The sequence below is a fragment of the Ailuropoda melanoleuca genome, chromosome 13 (genome assembly GCF_002007445.2).
Source record: "Ailuropoda melanoleuca isolate Jingjing chromosome 13, ASM200744v2, whole genome shotgun sequence".
Classification (NCBI taxonomy): Eukaryota; Metazoa; Chordata; class Mammalia; order Carnivora; family Ursidae; genus Ailuropoda; species Ailuropoda melanoleuca.
The window spans coordinates 45,116,893-45,135,464 of NC_048230.1; the positions used below are offsets into that span (position 1 = coordinate 45,116,893).

The following is an 18,572-nucleotide window of genomic DNA, read 5'->3' on the forward strand; positions in this document are numbered from 1 at the left end:
AGCCAGGTCGGGCACCCCCACGGGGATGAAACCCCCACCAGGGCACCCACACCAGGTTTCACACCACAGCTCCCCTCAAAATGCTATTTGCCCCGCCGTGTTTTACAGACTTTTGTGAGCTGTTTCACATCTCCTGCAACAAGTTGGGGGTCTAAACACACAAAACATCTCAAAGTCAAGGATACACCAACAAGCCTAGAGCACCGTGGCCTTAGTTGGCACCTCACACCTTCCTGATGCCACAGGCCCCAGGGACCCCGTGGGGCCCGGGCAGCCTCCTCACCCTGGCAGTGGGCGCACTGCTCCGCGCCTTGGCCAGTAGCCGCCGGGCTCGTTCATACTCGTTGTTCTCTGACTCCAGCTTCACAGCAGCCAGCCAGATCTCCTCACTGTTGGGGTTGGCCTGGAGGGAGAGTGCAGCAGCATCAAGAGGGGATCAGAACAAAGTGGCCAGGGCTAGGTTACACTTAATCAAAAGCAGCCAGCCTGGGCACGGGGCCAGGCCTCGCTCTGCTGCAGGACAGTGTGATCCAGACACTTCCAGGGCTAACAGATAATAAACTCGGTCCTGGCCCAAGAATGCTGGCCTACCTGAAAACGAGCCAGCCCACTTTCTAGGCACCCAGGCAACAACACTGGCAGTGGCAAAGCCATCTTCCCCAGGGCCCACCCTAAGCTTCAGGGCCCGCCCTAAGCTCAAAACGACCCATGTGGATCTGCTACACCCAACCCTCTCCCAAGCCTGGTGACAAGGAATAGGCCATCTCAGTGTGTACATGGGAACAGGAAAGAAGGATGCCCAGGGCATCACTGACGGTGTGGAGGGCTTCCACAGGCTAGGACTGGGCCACATGCAACCCAGAATCCAGCAGACAAAGGGGTGGTATCTTCACGGCCTCCTGAAAGCACAGCCACCCACCAGCCACACTTGCCTGGCTGCATCACAGACCGGGCAGGCTGCCCCAGAGTGACAGGTAGGGAGAGGAGAGCCACCTGGAGGGGGGTGTTGGGGACAAGCAGCAATGTCCAGACAGACGGCAAGAAAAGCTGTGACTCAGACAGGAGGAGCGCCCTCAACATGTGGCTGTCCTCCAACGGACAGCAGAAAGCCAATGGCCACAAAGAGGCCGATCTCCTCCCACAGCATGTACTCAAGAGGGACAAACGTCATTACTATGCTCGTCAGCACTGCAACAACAGACATTTACGCTGCACTCAACAGTTTATAAAAATGTATGCTGTGAGCAGTAACTATGGAAGTGTTGAATTGCTATATCGCACACTTCCCGAAAATAACAGAACACTGTACGTTAACGCTCCTGGAATGAGAATTTCAAAAAATTAAGTTATGCCGCAAACTACTAACACCCATTCTGCCCAGTTTATGACGTCAGCCATCATAAGCCTAGCGAGGTGCAGCTGTCTGAACACAACTCCACCCACCTAAGAGGCCTGGCTGCACCCGGTGGCCCATGTGCAGAGTGCAGGGACTGACAATCAAACTTCCATGTAGGAAAGAGGTTGTCACTGTTCTCTTATGTGGGGAAATGGTGGTCTCTGGTGACAGCTCCATTCAGCCGGGGAATGTCGCCTGTGGCCCTATGTTCTATGTTCTGGAACATCTGGCCTGTGGTTACAGTGAGTGGCCATGACCGAGAGGTAGGTCCACCAGCTGGCCATTCTCCCACTCTTGGGACCCCTCAGGACCCCAGCTGCAGGTAGAGTACCCCAAGTTTGGTGCCCCCTCACCACACACACCCTCTCTCTTAGGTCAGCTCCCGTCGATGAGCAGGGGAGGGCTTGAGGACACATGCACCCTGGAGCCTTCGGTCCTCCACAGGCACTGAGGCTGGGGTTCCAGTGCACACGCCCCCTGCAGCCCAGCCGACCCCTCGACCCACCTGGAAGGCCAGAGCCAGGATGCTCCTCGCCGCAGGCACATCCCCTGCCAGCCACTTGGACTTGGCGCCCATGAGCCACAGCACCTCCGCTTTGGGGCAGTGGGCCACGGCCCTCTGCAGCAGCGCTTCCAGGGACTCCCTGGAAGACAGGGGGCCACAGTCACCACCAGAGCACGCAGGGCACTCACAGCCCCGGTGTGGGTGCTGAAAAGACAGTTACTGCTCCAAAGTTCGGCACTATGAATGATTTACCAGATTTTACAATGGGGAGAGTGTGGGGAAATCTTTCCTCTTCATAAAGGTTCTAAAAGCAACTACTGAAGAGGGTGCTACAAAGCAAGGCATTGTTACATGGCTAAGCCTGATGGAGGGACTTCTCAGGGCCCTTTTATGGCTCTGCGTCCTGAGGGAATGATAACTTCTCGATCTGGGTGACAGGAGACCTCTTTTCATCTGTAACCACAGATCCGCCGATAAAGATTATGACCCAGAACCTATTCTTCGGTATCCAAAGAAATTGTCTTACTGGAAACAAGTTATTTTGGTCACTACTGAGCAAGAATACCGCCAGCCTGGGTATCAGGTATAAAGCCCCCAACCCCCATGCGGCCACCACCTGTTGCAGCACTTGGCACAAATGACCTCTTTGGGCCTCAACAGCAAGATGAAGGACTCATTCATTCTGTGTGGAGTGAAGCCCAAGAGAGAGCACACCGTGCTTCCCAGACAACACCAGAATCACGACCCCAGATCCAGAGCACCCGACCTCCTCTCGCCATTCCATTCCATGAGTCAGACGGATGGGAAGGGTGCCAGAGACGGGGAAGGGAACTGCCCTGAGCCCAGAGGCCAAGGGTAGCGGTGCCAGTGAGGCACATCCACAAACTACAGCTGCCAGGAGAGGCCCTTCTCCAGACCTGGACTGTCACAGGTCAACCTGCATAGGGTGAACCAGCATGGTCATCTCAAAGCATTCCCAAATGAGTTAATTCCCAAACCCCAAAGCAGATGGTGGGAGTGGGGAGGAGACAGAAGCCTCAGCAACACACATGGACAGACACCCTGACCAGACTGAGATTCAACAACCCAGGAAAGGAAAGAAATAAGGCCCCAGTGTGCTGCCAGCAGAAGCCCTGCGGAAACCTACAAGGCCTGGCCCCCCCGCCTCACCCTATCACAGGGAAGAGCAGCAGAGGGCCCGGGCAGAGGGCACACACAGCGACATGAGCCTGGTGTCCCAGAGAGGCACCCCTTGAACACCAGAAATTGCAACACCTAATTTAATCAGCAGTTACAGCCAATAAGGCAGACCCAAAAGGTTTTTTCAATTAAAGAACACAATTAGAGAAAACTGTCAAGGACCTCCTCAGAGCACAAAACTAGCCCAAACCCAAAGTCAGCACAGCTTAAATGAAAACCATGCCTGCCTGGGCCCAGACGCCACACCGCCCACACTGCTGAAGCCAGTGCTGGCACAGACACGGGGCTTCAGGCTCCCGCCTCGCCCCAGGCACCCCTTGGGCCACCAGGCGTACGCCAGCTCAGCTGTAGGCACTTCTGCAGAGACACCCTTCGTGTCTCAGTCTCTCAGCTATAAAGCAGTGATGACCCTATCACAGAAGGAGCCATAAAGACAGATCGCAAAGTCTCGACTGTTGAAGAACCCTCCACCCCTCATCGCAGCAGAGAACTGGATCCCAAATTTAGGCCCTCGTCCACCTGTGCGGACACGCGGGGGTTTTTTTTGTTTTGTTTTGGTTAGTTTTTTTTTAAAGATTTTATTTATTTATTTATTTGACAGAGAGACATCAAGAGAAGGAATACAAGCAGGGGGAGTGTGAGAGGGAGAAGCAGGCTTGCCGCCGAGCAGGGAGCCCGATGTGGGGCTCGATCCCAGGACCCTGGGGTCATGACCTGAGCCGAAGGCAGACGCTTAACGGCAGAGCCACCCAGGAGCCCCGGGACATGAGGTTTAAATTCAGCTCTGCCCAACCTGGAGTCAGAGAGTCAATGCGCACACAGGGGTGGAGAGTGCCCCCCGCACCTGGGGCCCAACCACGTACCTGGTGCCGTGGTTCTTCTCGAAGTACGCAGCTCGCAGCCACACACTCTTCTTGCTGGGGAACACTTGTAGAGCGTAGGCGTAGATAGCACGTGCACACTCCAGGGCATTGTGGGCCACACACTACAGCAGAAAGACAGGCATGAGAGCAGGAGGCGTGACGGCATCTGCTCAGAAATCCCACCACAGGATGACCCAGTGAGAAACACAATCCGGGAGAGGGAGGCCCCGGGAGGACGGGGACATGGAACACACAGGGCCTGGCATAGGGCTGTCTGCTTGTTGAGGAACAAGCAGCCGGGCCGGGGCAGAGGAACGGCAGCCGCCCGCCGCAGCTGAGTGAGGCGGGCAGGTGTGTGACCACATACCACACACACAGGTTCCTTTGAGGTGTAGTAGATATTCTCCGTTATAAAAGATATACTCGTTAGCAACCTGTAAGACACAGGTGAATACAAAGAAGAGAAAAGAAAGCACGCACCCGCTCGACTGTGAACGGGTGTGGGTTCTGGCATGAGGGATGGAGCAGCTCTGGAGTCAGGCAGTGGGGCTGGCTGCACGGGACGCACTGAGTCACATGCTTCCAAGTGGTTGGAAAGGCAACTTTTAGGGTATGTGAATTTTTTAAAAAGATTTTATTTATTTATTTGGGAAAGAGAGCAAACGAGTGGGGTGGGGGGACAGAGGGAGAGGGAAAAGCATACTCCCCGCTGAGCAGGGAGCCCAATGCGGGGCTCGATCCCAGGACCCCGAGATCATGACCTGAGCCGAAAGCAGATGCCTAACTGACTGAGCCACCCAGGTGCCCCAGGTTATGTGTATTTTACCACAATAAAAAATGCAGCTTAAAAAAGAACCCATCCACTCAAACAGACCCTACAATAAACATGAGTTATTCTCTTCAGATGCTGTTTTCCTCACTCAAGAATGATTTTATTCCCTGGTTAGCATCAAGCAACACAAGAAACCAGTCACTATTTGTGGTGATAATGTCTCTAGACGGTCATGACCCAGGGACACTCACTGGGACAAGCTGACAGCTGGTCTCCCGGAACCTCACCCAGGCTAAAGGCCAGCACACGCCATACTCGGACTGCCCAAGAAAACGTGCAGGTCCCCCGCATGATGCAGACTCGGGAATCACTCTCATACCGAAAGGGGTTTTGTACCTTGAGGTAAGTGACAAGCCACTAGGAAGTGTGTCAGGAACAAGGGTTTGCAACAGTGGCCATCCAAACGCACGGATGGAACTAGACAGGCAGGCTCACAGCATCTGAGCCACTCGAGGCCACTTCCAGACTGAGAGCCGCTCCCCAAGAGAACCGCTAGCAAGCCTCCTGGTGTTCAAAGACCACCAGCGTGGAAATGGGTGTGGAGGAGTCAAAAGAGCAGGGACGCAGCAAAGACCTCCTTGTTCAGACCGGGTTCCTCCTTGGCCACGTGGCCCCAATCTGACTCAACCACCACAGAAACCAGGAGGGCCCTGCCTCGGGCGTGTCCTGACCAGCAGCGTCTGGGAAAGTGAGGATTAGACCCCATACAAACTGGTCTGTACCCTCTCTGTGACTTTTGACCAAGGTCCCGAGGATAGTTAAAAGCCCTCCGGGCATCCACAGCCACCCAGGATCACGGGTGTGGGTGACCTGGGCCAGTCGCCGAGGAAACACTCCACGCTTCTAAGCACAGAGACTCCAGCTCTGCCCCCGGAAGTGCACAGCTCTGTGACAGACAGCTGTGCTCCCTCCAGCGCACGTGGAAGAGGCAACAAGGAAAGCGAGAACACGCAGAAGCTCGTGGGTTTCTGCTCTCACAGTCTGATATCGGTAGGCAATGCCTCCCCCCCCGACTCCCAGGGCCTCCGATGCTGTCAGAGAAAAGGAAAATAAAAAGAAGTGAAGCGTTCAAGCCCACATCCACAGTAAAAAGGAGCCCGACCACCAGGAGCTGGGGCTCTTCTGCATACTCAGGGTTCTCCTCCAGGACAGGACTGAGCATATTGCCGTTATTCTTCATACTTTGCGTCTCGAATGTTACACCATGAAAAGCTTTTAAACATCATCATGGTTGGCCTGTGTCTTGAACTCCTCTAGAGAACTGTGCACAAGGTATGCGTCAGGCCACTGGAAACAGATGGCGTGGCCAGCACCTATGCTCGGTCAGCCCCTGTGCTCGGTCATGGCACACACGGCCTCCGAGAGGAAGTTATGTGAGGCCAGCAGGGGCTGTAAACTCACAGAACTGAGCCGGAATCCTTAGTCTCTGCTAACGTAAAGAAGAAGAAAATACCCACACGAATAAAAGAGGAAAGCTCTTCATTACTGCAGAATTTCAACTGATAAACTCTTAACACNTTTTTTTTTTTTAAATATTTATTTATTTGACAGAGATAGAGACAGCCACAGAGAGAGGGAACACAAGCAGGGGGAGTGGGAGAGGAAGAAGCAGGCTCATAGCGGAAGAGCCTGATGTGGGGCTCGATCCCACAACGCCGGGACCACGCCCTGAGCCGAAGGCAGACGCTTAACCGCTGTGCCACCCAGGTACCCCATCAACTGATAAACTCTTAACACTATGTAGAAGAAACGACACTCAGAAAAGCGCTGTTTGGCAAATACCACATTAGTAACTGATACCGGCCAAAAACCTCCGTAACGGACCGGCAAACTAGGAGGTCAAAGTTTGACAAGAAACAGGATGTTTAGTTTCAGAGTGCCTCCCCACTAAACACTTATTAACTACAAAGGACAAGAAAAGCAACCTTCCAGCGGAGAAACCCGACGGACGCCACTCGAGCTGGCTGGTTGAACTGGCACCCACACCTACCGACACAACCTGCCAGGAGGAAGCGATGTCCCACAAAGACACAGAACCACAACCCACGGTGCGGACCCCTCATGGAGACCGGAACCGAAGGGGCCTTACAAATCACCGGCCGGGCCTGACGGCAGTCAGCCTCATGAAAGACAAAGACAGACCCAAGCCCTCCTGCAGACATCAGGGCCGCCGAGGCCTGAGGGTGTCACCCTGGGCAGCTGCCGCATCACAGCTGGGCTGCTGCTTCCGCTAACAGGACATGTAGGGAGGTGATGGGTGACGTGGAGGTGCGAATTACATAATGGTACGGTACCAAACATGATTTCCTGATTCTGATAGCTATCCTAAGATTGTGTAAGAAAACATCCTTTTTTTTTTTTTTAAAGATTTTATTTATTTGACACAGAGAGACAGGCAGCGAGAGAGGGAACACAAGCAGGGGGAGTGGGAGAGGAAGAAGCAGGCTCACAGCAGAGGAGCCTGATGTGGGGCTCGATCCCAAGGCCCTAGGATCACGCCCTGAGTCGAAGGCAGACGCTTAATGACTGAGCCACCCAGGGACCCCAAACACATCCTCTTTTAAAGAAACACACACCGAAGTACTTAGAGGAAAGGGGCCATCCCCTCTGCAGCATACTCTCACGTATCCAAAGTAAGAGGCGTGAGTATGGCTGAAGGGTGAGAGGGTAGATGTGGCAAAGTGGTCGAATTTGGGCGAGTGTGGGTGAAGGGCATGTAAGAATTCTTTGTATAGTTTTGCGAATTTTCTGTAAATCTGAAATTATTCCAGAATAACAAGGTAAAAAATAAGGAGGGCCACAATTAAGGCATTAAATACCTAAATAACATATTGATTTTGGCCCATGCTCTCCTCTCTGGAAGCCTATTCTAAGGAAAAAATCTCAAAGGAGGCAAAGCCATGTAAGCAAATTGTTCTCTGAACTGCAATTTACTAACAGAAGCCACAGGGGTGGGGAATAGCCCCGATGTGAAGAGGGAGAAAGCTGAAGAGCTCTGTGGGCTCCCACCCTCTACTGGCTCCTGGTCCACAGCAACACATTCTGCTCACCCAGAGTGTAGAGCTCTGCAGATCAGGACGTATGCAAAGAGTAGCTCCCCAGGTAAATGGGTGAAGAGAAAACTGTATTCCTTACAACTGCAACTATGTTCAAAAACCAGCAGATCAAAAACACTTTCCAACAGCAGCCTGGTCCCCCACAGATGGACTCCAGGCCCATGCGCCGGACTTACACTGTCAGCGTCTTCCATCCACGTGTGCTTCCGGTCTTCCTCCTCAATCCCAATGCCAATCACAGCACGCATGACGGCCTGGCAGGTGGCCACACTCCCAGCCTTGTCACACTCCTCGGCATCCTGAAAGAGGGACACAAAACTATAGTCCAGAGCAACAGGTGCCTGACAGGGGCACGCTATTCCTATGGGATGAGGACCGAGAGAGCCTCTGCATTGCAGGTGGGCTGTGCACACAGGCTCTGATGCCTGGTGGGCCCTGCCACAGCCCATCTGACTGGGTCTGCTCATTCACCAGTGTACCCGCCCCTGCCACCCGGCAGACGAATGCTAGACCGATACCTAAGGACTTTGCAAAGCTCCATCTATCCACTCCACAAACATTACATAAGCACCTACTGCATACAAACTCAGTGGCTGTAAGAAGTTCCTACACAAAAGACACTTCCAAAGTAACAGGAATCAAGACAAATTCACAAACATTTGTAGCCATTGGTCCAAACTCAGGTTTCAAAATGGACAAAGGAAAGAAATATTCTAATCAAAACAGATGGGGGGCCGGGAGTGGAGGAGCGTGACACAGAAGGTGAGAGAGAAACCCAGAGGAAGGGTCCACCACAAGTGGGTCCCGTCAGCAGGAGGGCAGGCGGACCCCAGCAAAGCACTGGCCTTTAGGAAGCAGGTCTCAGGATGCGCAGAGAAAAGACAGCCATGGTTCTACAGCTGAGAGGCAGAAACATGTCACTGAAGTCTCTTGCATACCAATTAGGGAAGGACCAAAATGCAACAGAGAAAAGGACATAAAACACACAGTTCTCCAAAAAACAAAACTACAAGTGACTTTCAAACATCAGAAAAGAAGCCATTCTTGTTTTTTGTAAGTACCGTTTTATACACATCAGCAGCATCAAAACGTGTGCCGACACACTTGTATGGCAAAGGTGGGGACGCAGACACACTTGCACACGGCTGAGGAGCACGTGGACAGTCCCCCAGAGGGCAATGTCGTGTCTTCCGCCAAAATAAAAAGTATGTATGTCGACCCAGCAATTCTACTTTAATTCATCTTACAAATACGTTTTCATACGTGCAAAACCACCGATGTACCAGGACACTTTTATAGCACTCTCTGGAGCAGAAAAGGGTAGAAACCATCCTCTTCTATCCACTGACAAGAGACTTATGATAAGTGGTCAGAGCAACAGGGTGCAGGAGATATGCTGGACATGCTGACCTGGAGGCGACCCTGGATGGACCTCCATGTGAAAGGGGCCACAGAAGCCCCACCCGGAGGTCCCTGGGGTCCTACAACCACCAGAGAAGCATCCCAACCCAACCACCAGAGAAGCATCCCAACCAGAGAGCAGAGCCAACGCCAAAGACCTGAGGAGAAGGCATGATGAGAAGGCCAGTAATGAGCAAGGAAGCACAGTGGCAGAGTAGTGGGGCAATGGCCCTGAGCCTGGACGTCAGGACCTTGCAGGCCATAGCAAGAGCTCTGGGTTCCACTGCAGTGTGGCAGGAAGGCACCTGGAGACTTTTAAACTAGAGAATGAGTCATACAATCAATCTTATTTTAAAAGGACTGCCCTAAGGGCACCTGGGTGGCGCAGTCGTTAAGCGGCTGCCTTTGGCTCAGGTCATGATCCCGGGGTCCTGGGATCGAGCCCAACATCGGGCTCCCTGCTCAGTGGGGAGTCTGCTTCTCCCTCTCCCTCTGCCTGCGGCTCCCCCTGCTTATGCATAATCTTTCTTTCAAAAAAATAAGATCTTTGAAAAAAATTTAAAAAATAAAAGGGCTGGGGCGCCTGGGTGGCACAGTGGTTAAGCGTCTGCCTTCAGCTCAGGGCGGGATCCCGGCGTTATGGGATCGAGCCCCACATCAGGCTCCTCTGCTATGAGCCTGCTTCTTCCTCTCCCACTCCCCCTGCTTGTGTTCCCTCTCTCGCTGGCTGTCTCTAACTCTCTCGAGTAAATAAATAAAATCTTTAAAAATAAATAAATAAATAAAATAAAAAAATAAAAGGGCCGCCCTGCTGTGTGCAGCATCTTCAGGGATATGCATTAGGGGTCACTGCCACGTCTGGGAGAGGCTGTGTCGGCAGAGCATGGCCGCAGCCGGGTGACAAGGAGTACCTGGATCAGGGACAGCCAGGAAGGCAGACTCAAACTGCTCACAGACGTAAGCTAGCCTGAGAACTGGTAGATTTTGTGGGCAAAGCAGGAGATGCATCTCGGGCACATCCGCGTGGTGCTGTCACATGTCCCAGGGGGATGCAAGGCAGCAGGGGAGTGGTCCAGGACATGGGGAGTGCCCAGAGCAGAGTCCACATTTGGGGGTTCCTCGTGTGGAAGCTACATTCCCGACAATGCGGGAAGATGAGATTACCACAGACGCAAGCACAAAAACGTCTCGAAAAGGGGCTGAGGGCCAAACCACCACGCGATTTAGATGACGAGAAGAGGAGGAGAACCAGCAAAGCGGGTGGGGGAAGAGGCATCAGCGAGACAAAAGGGAAACATGCAGACGGCTCAGAAGGAACTGCCACAGAGGCCCCTGTCTGCAGCAGGGCCGTGGGGTCGGGGCCTGCACTGGGCTGCACAAACAATAGGAAAGGGGAAGTAAGAAGGCAAGGATAAAACGCATTCAGCAGAGTCTGGTACACAGTGGGAGCTCAATAAATGGTGACTTGCTCAGGAGGCAAAACACCTGAAAGTCACAACACATAGCAGGGTACCACAAAAAAGAAAAAAGTGTGTATTAACCTTAAAATGACTGAAGTAAAACTAATGTACATTCAGACCCTTTTCATTACGCTCCAGTAGAAGGGAGTAGAGGCAAAACACGGATTCCGAGGAAAGTTTAAAAAAATTCTAGCTCATGCTATATTTTTCTCCACACTGGCCGTATCTTAATGAAGGGTCAGTAGGAGGCTGGTCTGAGAACCAGCAAGGGGAGAGGACACCCACTGTCACCTCTTGCAATCATCCGTCCTGACAAGATGGAAACACAGACGGCAGAAGAAATGGGACTCGCTGTGGCCAAGCAAGTGCGTCCCAAAAAGGGGGTTAGGAATGGGAATTGACAGGTGGGCATTTCTGGGAGCCCAGGACTCTCAGCTCTACTGCATGCAACACGGTTCCCAGGGCTCAGGGGAGACTGAGAAGGTGCTCAGAGAGCTGGAGCAGCAAGCCCTGGCAGGTGCACCATCAGCCCCAAGAGCCCTCAGAGGACTGGAGAAACACTGCTGACCCAGCCAGAATCCCGTGCTCCTAAGACAACCAGAAACCCAGACGACAGTCATGAAACCGGTGTTGTCAAGACACTGGACGTGGGTAACAAAGGGGTGTGAGGACTGAGATGCAGAAATAGTCAAGAGGAACCCCATGTCAGTCCAGCTCACTGCCTGGAGACTTTCCGGGCCACGGTGCAGGGAGGGAGACCCAGGCAGGGCCAGTGGAGGAGGCAGAGCTGAGCCCTGGAAGGCCAAGGAGCATCCAGGACACAGGAACAAGCACCAGAGAGGAAAAGTGCAGCAGAGAGAGAACCCTGGCATTGTGCTCTGCAGAGACCACCTGGGAGTCTTCACTGCGCACCAAACACAGCATGAGTGTTTGGAAAGAACCATCCAAAAGGATCAGAGCAATCCTCGGAGCTCACGTGGGCCCAGGAACGGTGCCTGTTTCCACTAGAAAGACTGGAAATCCCCAGGAGAAACAGGCCACTGGGCAGAGTGCACAGAGAGGTCTCACCTCCATAGGGCAATTGGCCCTAAACTGTCCCAAAACCCACTATTGCTGGGGTCCAACCTAGCAAAGCACTGAAGCAAGAACCAAAGGATCAAAGTGCCTCCAGTAACGCAACTGTACTCCAACAGGAAAGTCTAGAATATTTATAGGAATGCAAAAATACCCAGCACCCAACAAGGGAAAATTCACAATATCTGGCAACAAATCAAAGATTACTAGTCATGCAAAGAAACTAGAAAATGCAACTTGTAACAAAAGGAAATGTATCAAAATCAATCCCAAACTGATGAAGACATCAGAGTAGAGACAGCACAAAATCTAACATTTCACATTAAAAATGTGAAAGAGAGGGGCGCCTGGGTGGCTCAGTAGGTTAGGTGTCTGCCTTCTGCTCAGGTCATGGTCCCAGGGTCCTGGGATTGACCCCCGTGTCAGGCTCCCTGCTCAGCAGGGAGTCTGCCTCTCCCTCTCCCTTGCCCCTCCCCCTGCTTGTGCTCTGTCTCTCTCTCTCTCTCTCAAATAAAACCTTTTTAAAAATGTGAAAGACAGTTTTTTTTAAAGATTTGTTAATCTTAGAGAGAGAGAGAGCATGAGCAAAAGAGCGTGAGTGGGAGGAGGGGCAGAGGGAGAGGGGGAGAGAAAATCTCAAGCAGACTCCCCGCTGAGCACAGAGCCCAACGCAGGGCTCGATCCCAGGACCCTGAGACCATGACCTGAGCCACAAAACCAAGAGTAGGACACTCAGCTGACTGAGCCACCCAGACACCCCAGGAGGACACATTTTTGAAAGACCAAAATTAAATTCCTAGAAATGAAAATGGCAAGACCTGAGGTGGAAAACCCCCTAGATGAGATATAACAGCAGGTCAGACGTTGCAGAAGAACAGACTTTGAGGACAAAGCCATAGATATGATCCAAAATAAAATGGTGAGAGAAAAAGAATTAGTCTTTAAATCATGACCAGCACATCAATGAGCTACAGAGCTAACACCATATTCTACTGGAGAACCTAGAATAAGACAAGGATGTTGGCTCTGCCCAACCTCTAGTCTAGAGGTTCTAACCAGGGCAATTAGACAAGAAATAAAAAGGTATTCACAATGGGGAGGGGGAGAGAAGTAAGATTATATAGGCAGGCGGCATGATCTCATATACAGAAAATTCTAGAGAATGCACAAAATCTATTATGATTTAAATTTCATCAAGGTCATATAACACAAGCTCAATATTCAGAAATCAACTGTATTTCTATACACCAACAGTGAACTACCTGAAAATGATATTAAAATTCCACTTACAATAGCCTCAAAAATAATAAAATACCTTGGAATAAAACACAAGAAGTGCAATACTAATACACTGAAATACTACTGAAAAGAACTAAAGACCTTGGGGCGCCTGGGTGGCTCAGTCGTTAAGCGCCTGCCTTCGGCTCAGGGCGTGATCCCGGCGTTCTGGAATCGTGCCCCACATCAGGCTCCTCTGCTATGAGCCTGCTTCTTCCTCTCCCACTCCCCCTGCTTGTGTTCCCTCTCTCGCTGGCTGTCTCTCTGTCAAATGAATAAACAAAATCTTAAAAAAAAAAAAAAGAAAAGAAAAAAGAACTGAAGACCTAAATCACTGGAAAGACATCCCATATTCATGGACCAGAAGGCTTAATACTGTCAGGATGGCAACGGGCCGCAGAGTCATATGCAGGTCCCATGTGATCCCTAACAAAATCCCAGACGGTCCAAGTTTCTTTTTTGCAGAAACTAACAAGTTGATCCTAAAATTCGTATGGAAACACAAAGAACCAAGCACAGCTAAGGTAATCTTGTAAACACACGGAGGAGGAAGACTCACACTTCCCGACTTCAAAGCTGCAGTAATCAGAACAGCACAGTGCTAGTGTTAAGACATATAGTCTAAGGGACAGAACGGAGTTCAGAAAGAAACTTGGACACTGAGGACCACTAGCTCCTACGACAACACCAAAACCACACGCATGCAAAAGAATGAAGTGAAACCCTTCCCTCACACCACATACAAAAAGTAACTCCAATGGATCACAGATCTAAATATAAGAGCTAAAACAATAAAAATCTTAGAAAACACAGGAGCAAATTCCATGAGCCTGGGCTAGGGAAGGGTCCTTAGATACAACACCAGAAGCACGAACAAGAAGAAAAAAAGGGGCAAGCTGGAGTCTACAAAAATTACAAACGTTTGTGCTACAAGCATTACAATAAAAAAAAGTGAAAAGATGACTCACAAAATGGGAGTAAATGCCTGTAAATCATGTAAGCTGGAAAGTGACTTATATCCAGAATATATACATAAAAACCCTCACAACTCAACTTGATAGTAAAAAATGGAAAATAAATGAAAAAATAATAAAGACATACAACCCAATTTTAAAAGGACAAGATTGGAACGGCTGGGAGGCTCAGCTGGTGAAGCATCTGCTTTCGGCTCAGGTCATGATCTCAGGTCCTGGGATCGAGCCCCACATCAGGCTCCTCCGCTGGGAGCCTGCTTCTCCCTCTCCCACTCCCCCTGCTTGTGTTCCCTCTCTCTCTGGCTATCTCTCTTGCTATCAAATAAATAAATAAAATCTTAAAAAAAAAAAAAACCCAAAAAACAAATATGAAATACAGACTGTTCGCAGACATGTAAGAGCTGGAGGAATCTACCATCAGACCTGCACTGCAAGAAACATTAGTCTCTCAGGCAGAAGGAAGAAGACAATGGCTGGACAGGTGGATCTGCACAAAGGGATGAGGCATCAAAACTGTAACAATGTGGCTAAAAACAAGAAAGAAATAAAGGGACTGAATCTCAATGATTAAATTTTAGAGAGACATGCAAGGCCTTGCATTCATGATTAAAAAAAGAAATTGCCCAAACACAGAAAGGGTCCACATGGCTTAATACCCATGTGAGGAAGAGTAGGCATGCTGATCCAGAGGGACCCCAGAAATAGGGCAGCACCACTTGATGCCCTCCTGGTCACACCGCGGACAGTTCAGGTTGGGGGCTCTTCCGAGAATGGTAATCAGAAGTGTGGCAGCAGAAGCTTGAGAAGGGAGGGAGAGGGCAGGAGGCCTGAGGCCATCTTCCAGGGCCAAGGGGCAGTAGGTGAGGCAAGGGGTTTCGCTCTGTAGGGCCCTTTGTGGTGGAATGGAGCAGATCACTGTGAAGAAGCACTTTCCCTAAGGCTGACTACACTTCAGGCAGGACCCCCCCCAGGAGATGGGGGACCATGCCCAGAGAGCTCACATCATGGAAGTGGAAGGTAGGAGAGGTCGCCTGTCCTGGAGGCTGGGTCAGAAGATCTTCAGAGACTTCACTAGCCACAGGCCTATCATTCTTACGTCGTATTATTTCTACTTGCAAAGCATTACTACTCACCAGTGTCCATACACAGAAAGTTCTTCAGAATATCCAACCCCAAGATGTACTTAAAGTGTCGACTCTATAAAAACCTATGCCACAATCACTCAAGGAAAAGCCACACATGCCTGCTTCCCCTGCCAGCATGAAAACCCTCAGGTACCATCCAGCAGCCCCTACCCTATGAGAGACTCCAACGTGCATTTTTAAAGCAGATACCATGACACCTGCTCGCAGTGGGGAGTCCTACCTGCTGACCTCACCTGGATCCACTGCTCACGGTTGATCTCCACGCCATTGGCCCGCAGTGAGGTAATGGCTCGGTCAATGATCTTCTCTACCATCTGCGTATTCCCGTTGGCTTCCTCCAGCTTGGCAGCCGTGATCCAGATGTGCCGGTCTGTAGGGATGTTCTCACGGGCCTTATTCAAGACCTTGCGGGCATTTTCATAGGTCTCCAGCCTTGCCAGAGCAAGCCAGAGCTGTATGGAGAGAACACCAGCAAACAAGAGGGTAGTACTCAGCACAGCCCGCCAGGTCAAATGGTGAGCCAGCCTTATCGGGCCGCGGCACATCCAAAAATTCTTCCTTCCTTCCCTTCCTTCGCTCTTTTCTTTTAGATCTTATTTATTTGAGAGACAGCAAAAAAGAAACCGGGGTGGGAGGCGCAGAAGAAGGAAAAAAATCTCCAACAGACTCCATGCTGAGCACAGAGCCCAATGTGGGACTCGATCTCACGAACCTGAGATCATGACCTGCGCTGAAACCAAGAGTCGGATGTTTCACCGACTGAGACACCCAGGCACGCCTCCACAAAATTCTTTCTAATAGCTCTCAAGGATCCTTTAAACAGAACCCACAAATGTGTACAACATTTTCACCTGATCTGATAACTGTTCAGTTATGTTTCTGACTTAGTGACTCTCTGGTTAACATGAGAAGTTGACAGATTCTCAGTCACACGTTTCAAACCACCAGTTAAATGTACACAGTATGTCAGACTCATTCCAGGTGTGGGACAGAGGACGAGCAGGACATGAAGGCTAACTTCACAAAGGACACACGGGTGTTCAGCCTCCTGGGGTTCTCACACTCGGCTTTTGATTCTGCAACATTTCATCACCAAAGATGTGTATGGGCTCTATTTACTTTTATATAAATAAATTAAGATTAATTTTGCTTGGAGAATTTCACAATACCCCTTAAGATAATTAAGGACATACTGGATATCATAAAACCATGACTAAAAACCATTGCACAGAATGTTGTGAACCAGAATGTTTGAAACTAAAGAAATCCAACTAGCTTTGAGGCAACGAGCCAAGCTCATGCTGGGCTGAGAGAAAGATCGATCAGTATTTTCTATCACCCTCCACTGTTCAGGTCTCATTTACATACTCTGACCTGAATCAGGACTGGCCCCTGAAAAAGAGTGCTCCACACAGAGTTCTCTGCGGTGGCCATAGACAAGCTAAGCTTCTGTTCTGCACGTCCATCAGGAGCACGACGGACCATCGCCAGGCTGGCCACTCTGCCTGGCAGCTGTGTTACCAGGTGGCCTCCCGTGACTGCACGCTGCCTTACAGTCCCAGAAGTCACAGTTCAGTGCTCAACGGATGCCACTTCCCGACGCTGTGCTTGGACTCGGGCAGAGCCTGGCAGACTAACCTCCACGCTGGTGGGGCAGCACTCCACAGCTCGGCTGAGCATGATTCTAGCATCTTCAGGCTCCTCCAGTTCAACGGCTGCCTTCCACAAGCGAACGGAGTTTGGAACATGTTCGAGGGCTGGGAAAGGTCAGACAAGAAATCAGGTCACAGAAAAGCAGAAGCAAAAGCAGGACGCTCATGTCCCAGAGAATGCTGCTGCCAGCAGAGTCAGAAGACCTCTCCCTCGGTGGGACCAGGATCGCACACCTGCCCTTTCTGCGGGTCCTCTCAAGTCTGAGGCCGACACGACCAAGACCAAGGCGGAACTTCCTGAATCACAAGCAAGGCTGAGACACAGCAGACAACTGCGGGTGACACAGGAGGCTGTGCGTTGTCTCTGCTCCCATTCAGGCTTGAAAATCAACATCATAAAACAAAGCCATGCAACCACAAGGAGACAATCACCTTCGCGTGACGGGCTCGGCCAGGCAGGCTGTGTGTGAGTGTGCAGAATCACAGGAAAAGAAAACAGAAGCAGTCCTGGGATACATGTCTCTCCAGGCTGGCGTGCATCAGACGGCTGGCTGGGTGTGAGCTCCTTCCTGGCCCTCCGAGACGCACTGTGTGGTGACATCATGCTGACAGCAGCCGAGCCTCAAGGGCTCTGCAGCAGGTAGGCTCCTTTGGTGGCCCACGGGCAGCCAGCACATGGAGGGACATCAGGGAAGGGGAACAGACTCCTAGAAAAAGCTACCACTTTGTGCAGTCCAGAAACTTCCAAACCTTTGTTTAAGCAACAGAGCCCTTTCTTCATATGCAATTTACCAAAAAGTCCCAAATAGAAGGCAGATAAACACAGAGCTCTGTGGTGTAAGTATTAGGGGGGAGTGAGGCCAGGCCCCCTAGTCAGCCCCTGGCAGGGGCTCGCTGACAGAGGACAGCACAGCTCGGGTCACCAGCAGAAAGCCAGAGCACCTCTAACGCAGATCCCAAAGGGGCTCTTGTTTCTCGGAAACACGTGGGCCAAGCGTGCGGAACAGACCTAAGGTTTAACAGTGCACAATCTACAGACCCAGGGAGCTTCTCGCACGAAATCAGGGCGCAGACCGGGGCCGTCTAGGGTGCCCGGATGAAGCCAGGACGGGATGCGCTGAGCCCCCCTCACCTGCAGAAGTGGCTGGCAGGCCTCAGGGGACGCGTGGCCCCCACCTGCTCCATGGGGCCGTGGACAGAGGGCCATTCAGGGTTCACAGACCCCCTCCCAAGGGTGACCTGACCACGCAGCCGAGCCCAACGCTGGGCCGACCAGTGAGCCGAGTGCCTTCCCAGAGAACCATTCTCTAGTCAGCCAGTGAACTCGGCCGACATCCCGGACCCATTCCATGTGGAGGGGCAGGGATTGGCTCTTACCAGGTTGGATGTGCCTTCCTTGCCTACAGAACTCTGCCAGCACCACCGTCCACAGAGCTGGATGCCAGCCACACACCCATCATGTGTTTAAGAAACTTACCTCACAGCAAAAGACATGCAGCAAAGGGCTCAGGCTGTGGGATCCCCTGGCCTTACCACACCCCCATCATCCGGAGCCAGAGCCTGGCAGAACAGTGGGACACTACTGAGCATTCAGAATACTGGCTGGGAGAAACATCCTGGAGCAACAGGCCTCAACCTTACAGGATACAAAAAACCCCTACAGTGGCAGTTCTCCCACAGCCCAAATACGCAGGTCCAGGAGAAAGCAGTAACATCCAAGCGGCTCCCCAGGCTAC

At 51.4% G+C, this 18,572-nt stretch overlaps 1 protein-coding gene across 1 annotated transcript in view; it reads right to left on the reverse strand.

Annotated features, from left to right (window-relative positions):
- Nucleotides 1-18,572, reverse strand: part of PRPF6 (pre-mRNA processing factor 6) — a 42,856-nt gene that overhangs the window by 7,051 nt on the left and 17,233 nt on the right. The window contains exons 8-13 of the mRNA XM_034641555.1: nucleotides 16,823-16,941; nucleotides 15,418-15,636; nucleotides 8,029-8,151; nucleotides 3,965-4,086; nucleotides 1,902-2,040; nucleotides 284-403 (exon numbers count right to left, since the gene is read on the reverse strand). Of these exons, the coding sequence (XP_034497446.1) occupies nucleotides 284-403; nucleotides 1,902-2,040; nucleotides 3,965-4,086; nucleotides 8,029-8,151; nucleotides 15,418-15,636; nucleotides 16,823-16,941 (842 nt within the window). The remainder of the gene's footprint in view (nucleotides 1-283; nucleotides 404-1,901; nucleotides 2,041-3,964; nucleotides 4,087-8,028; nucleotides 8,152-15,417; nucleotides 15,637-16,822; nucleotides 16,942-18,572) is intronic.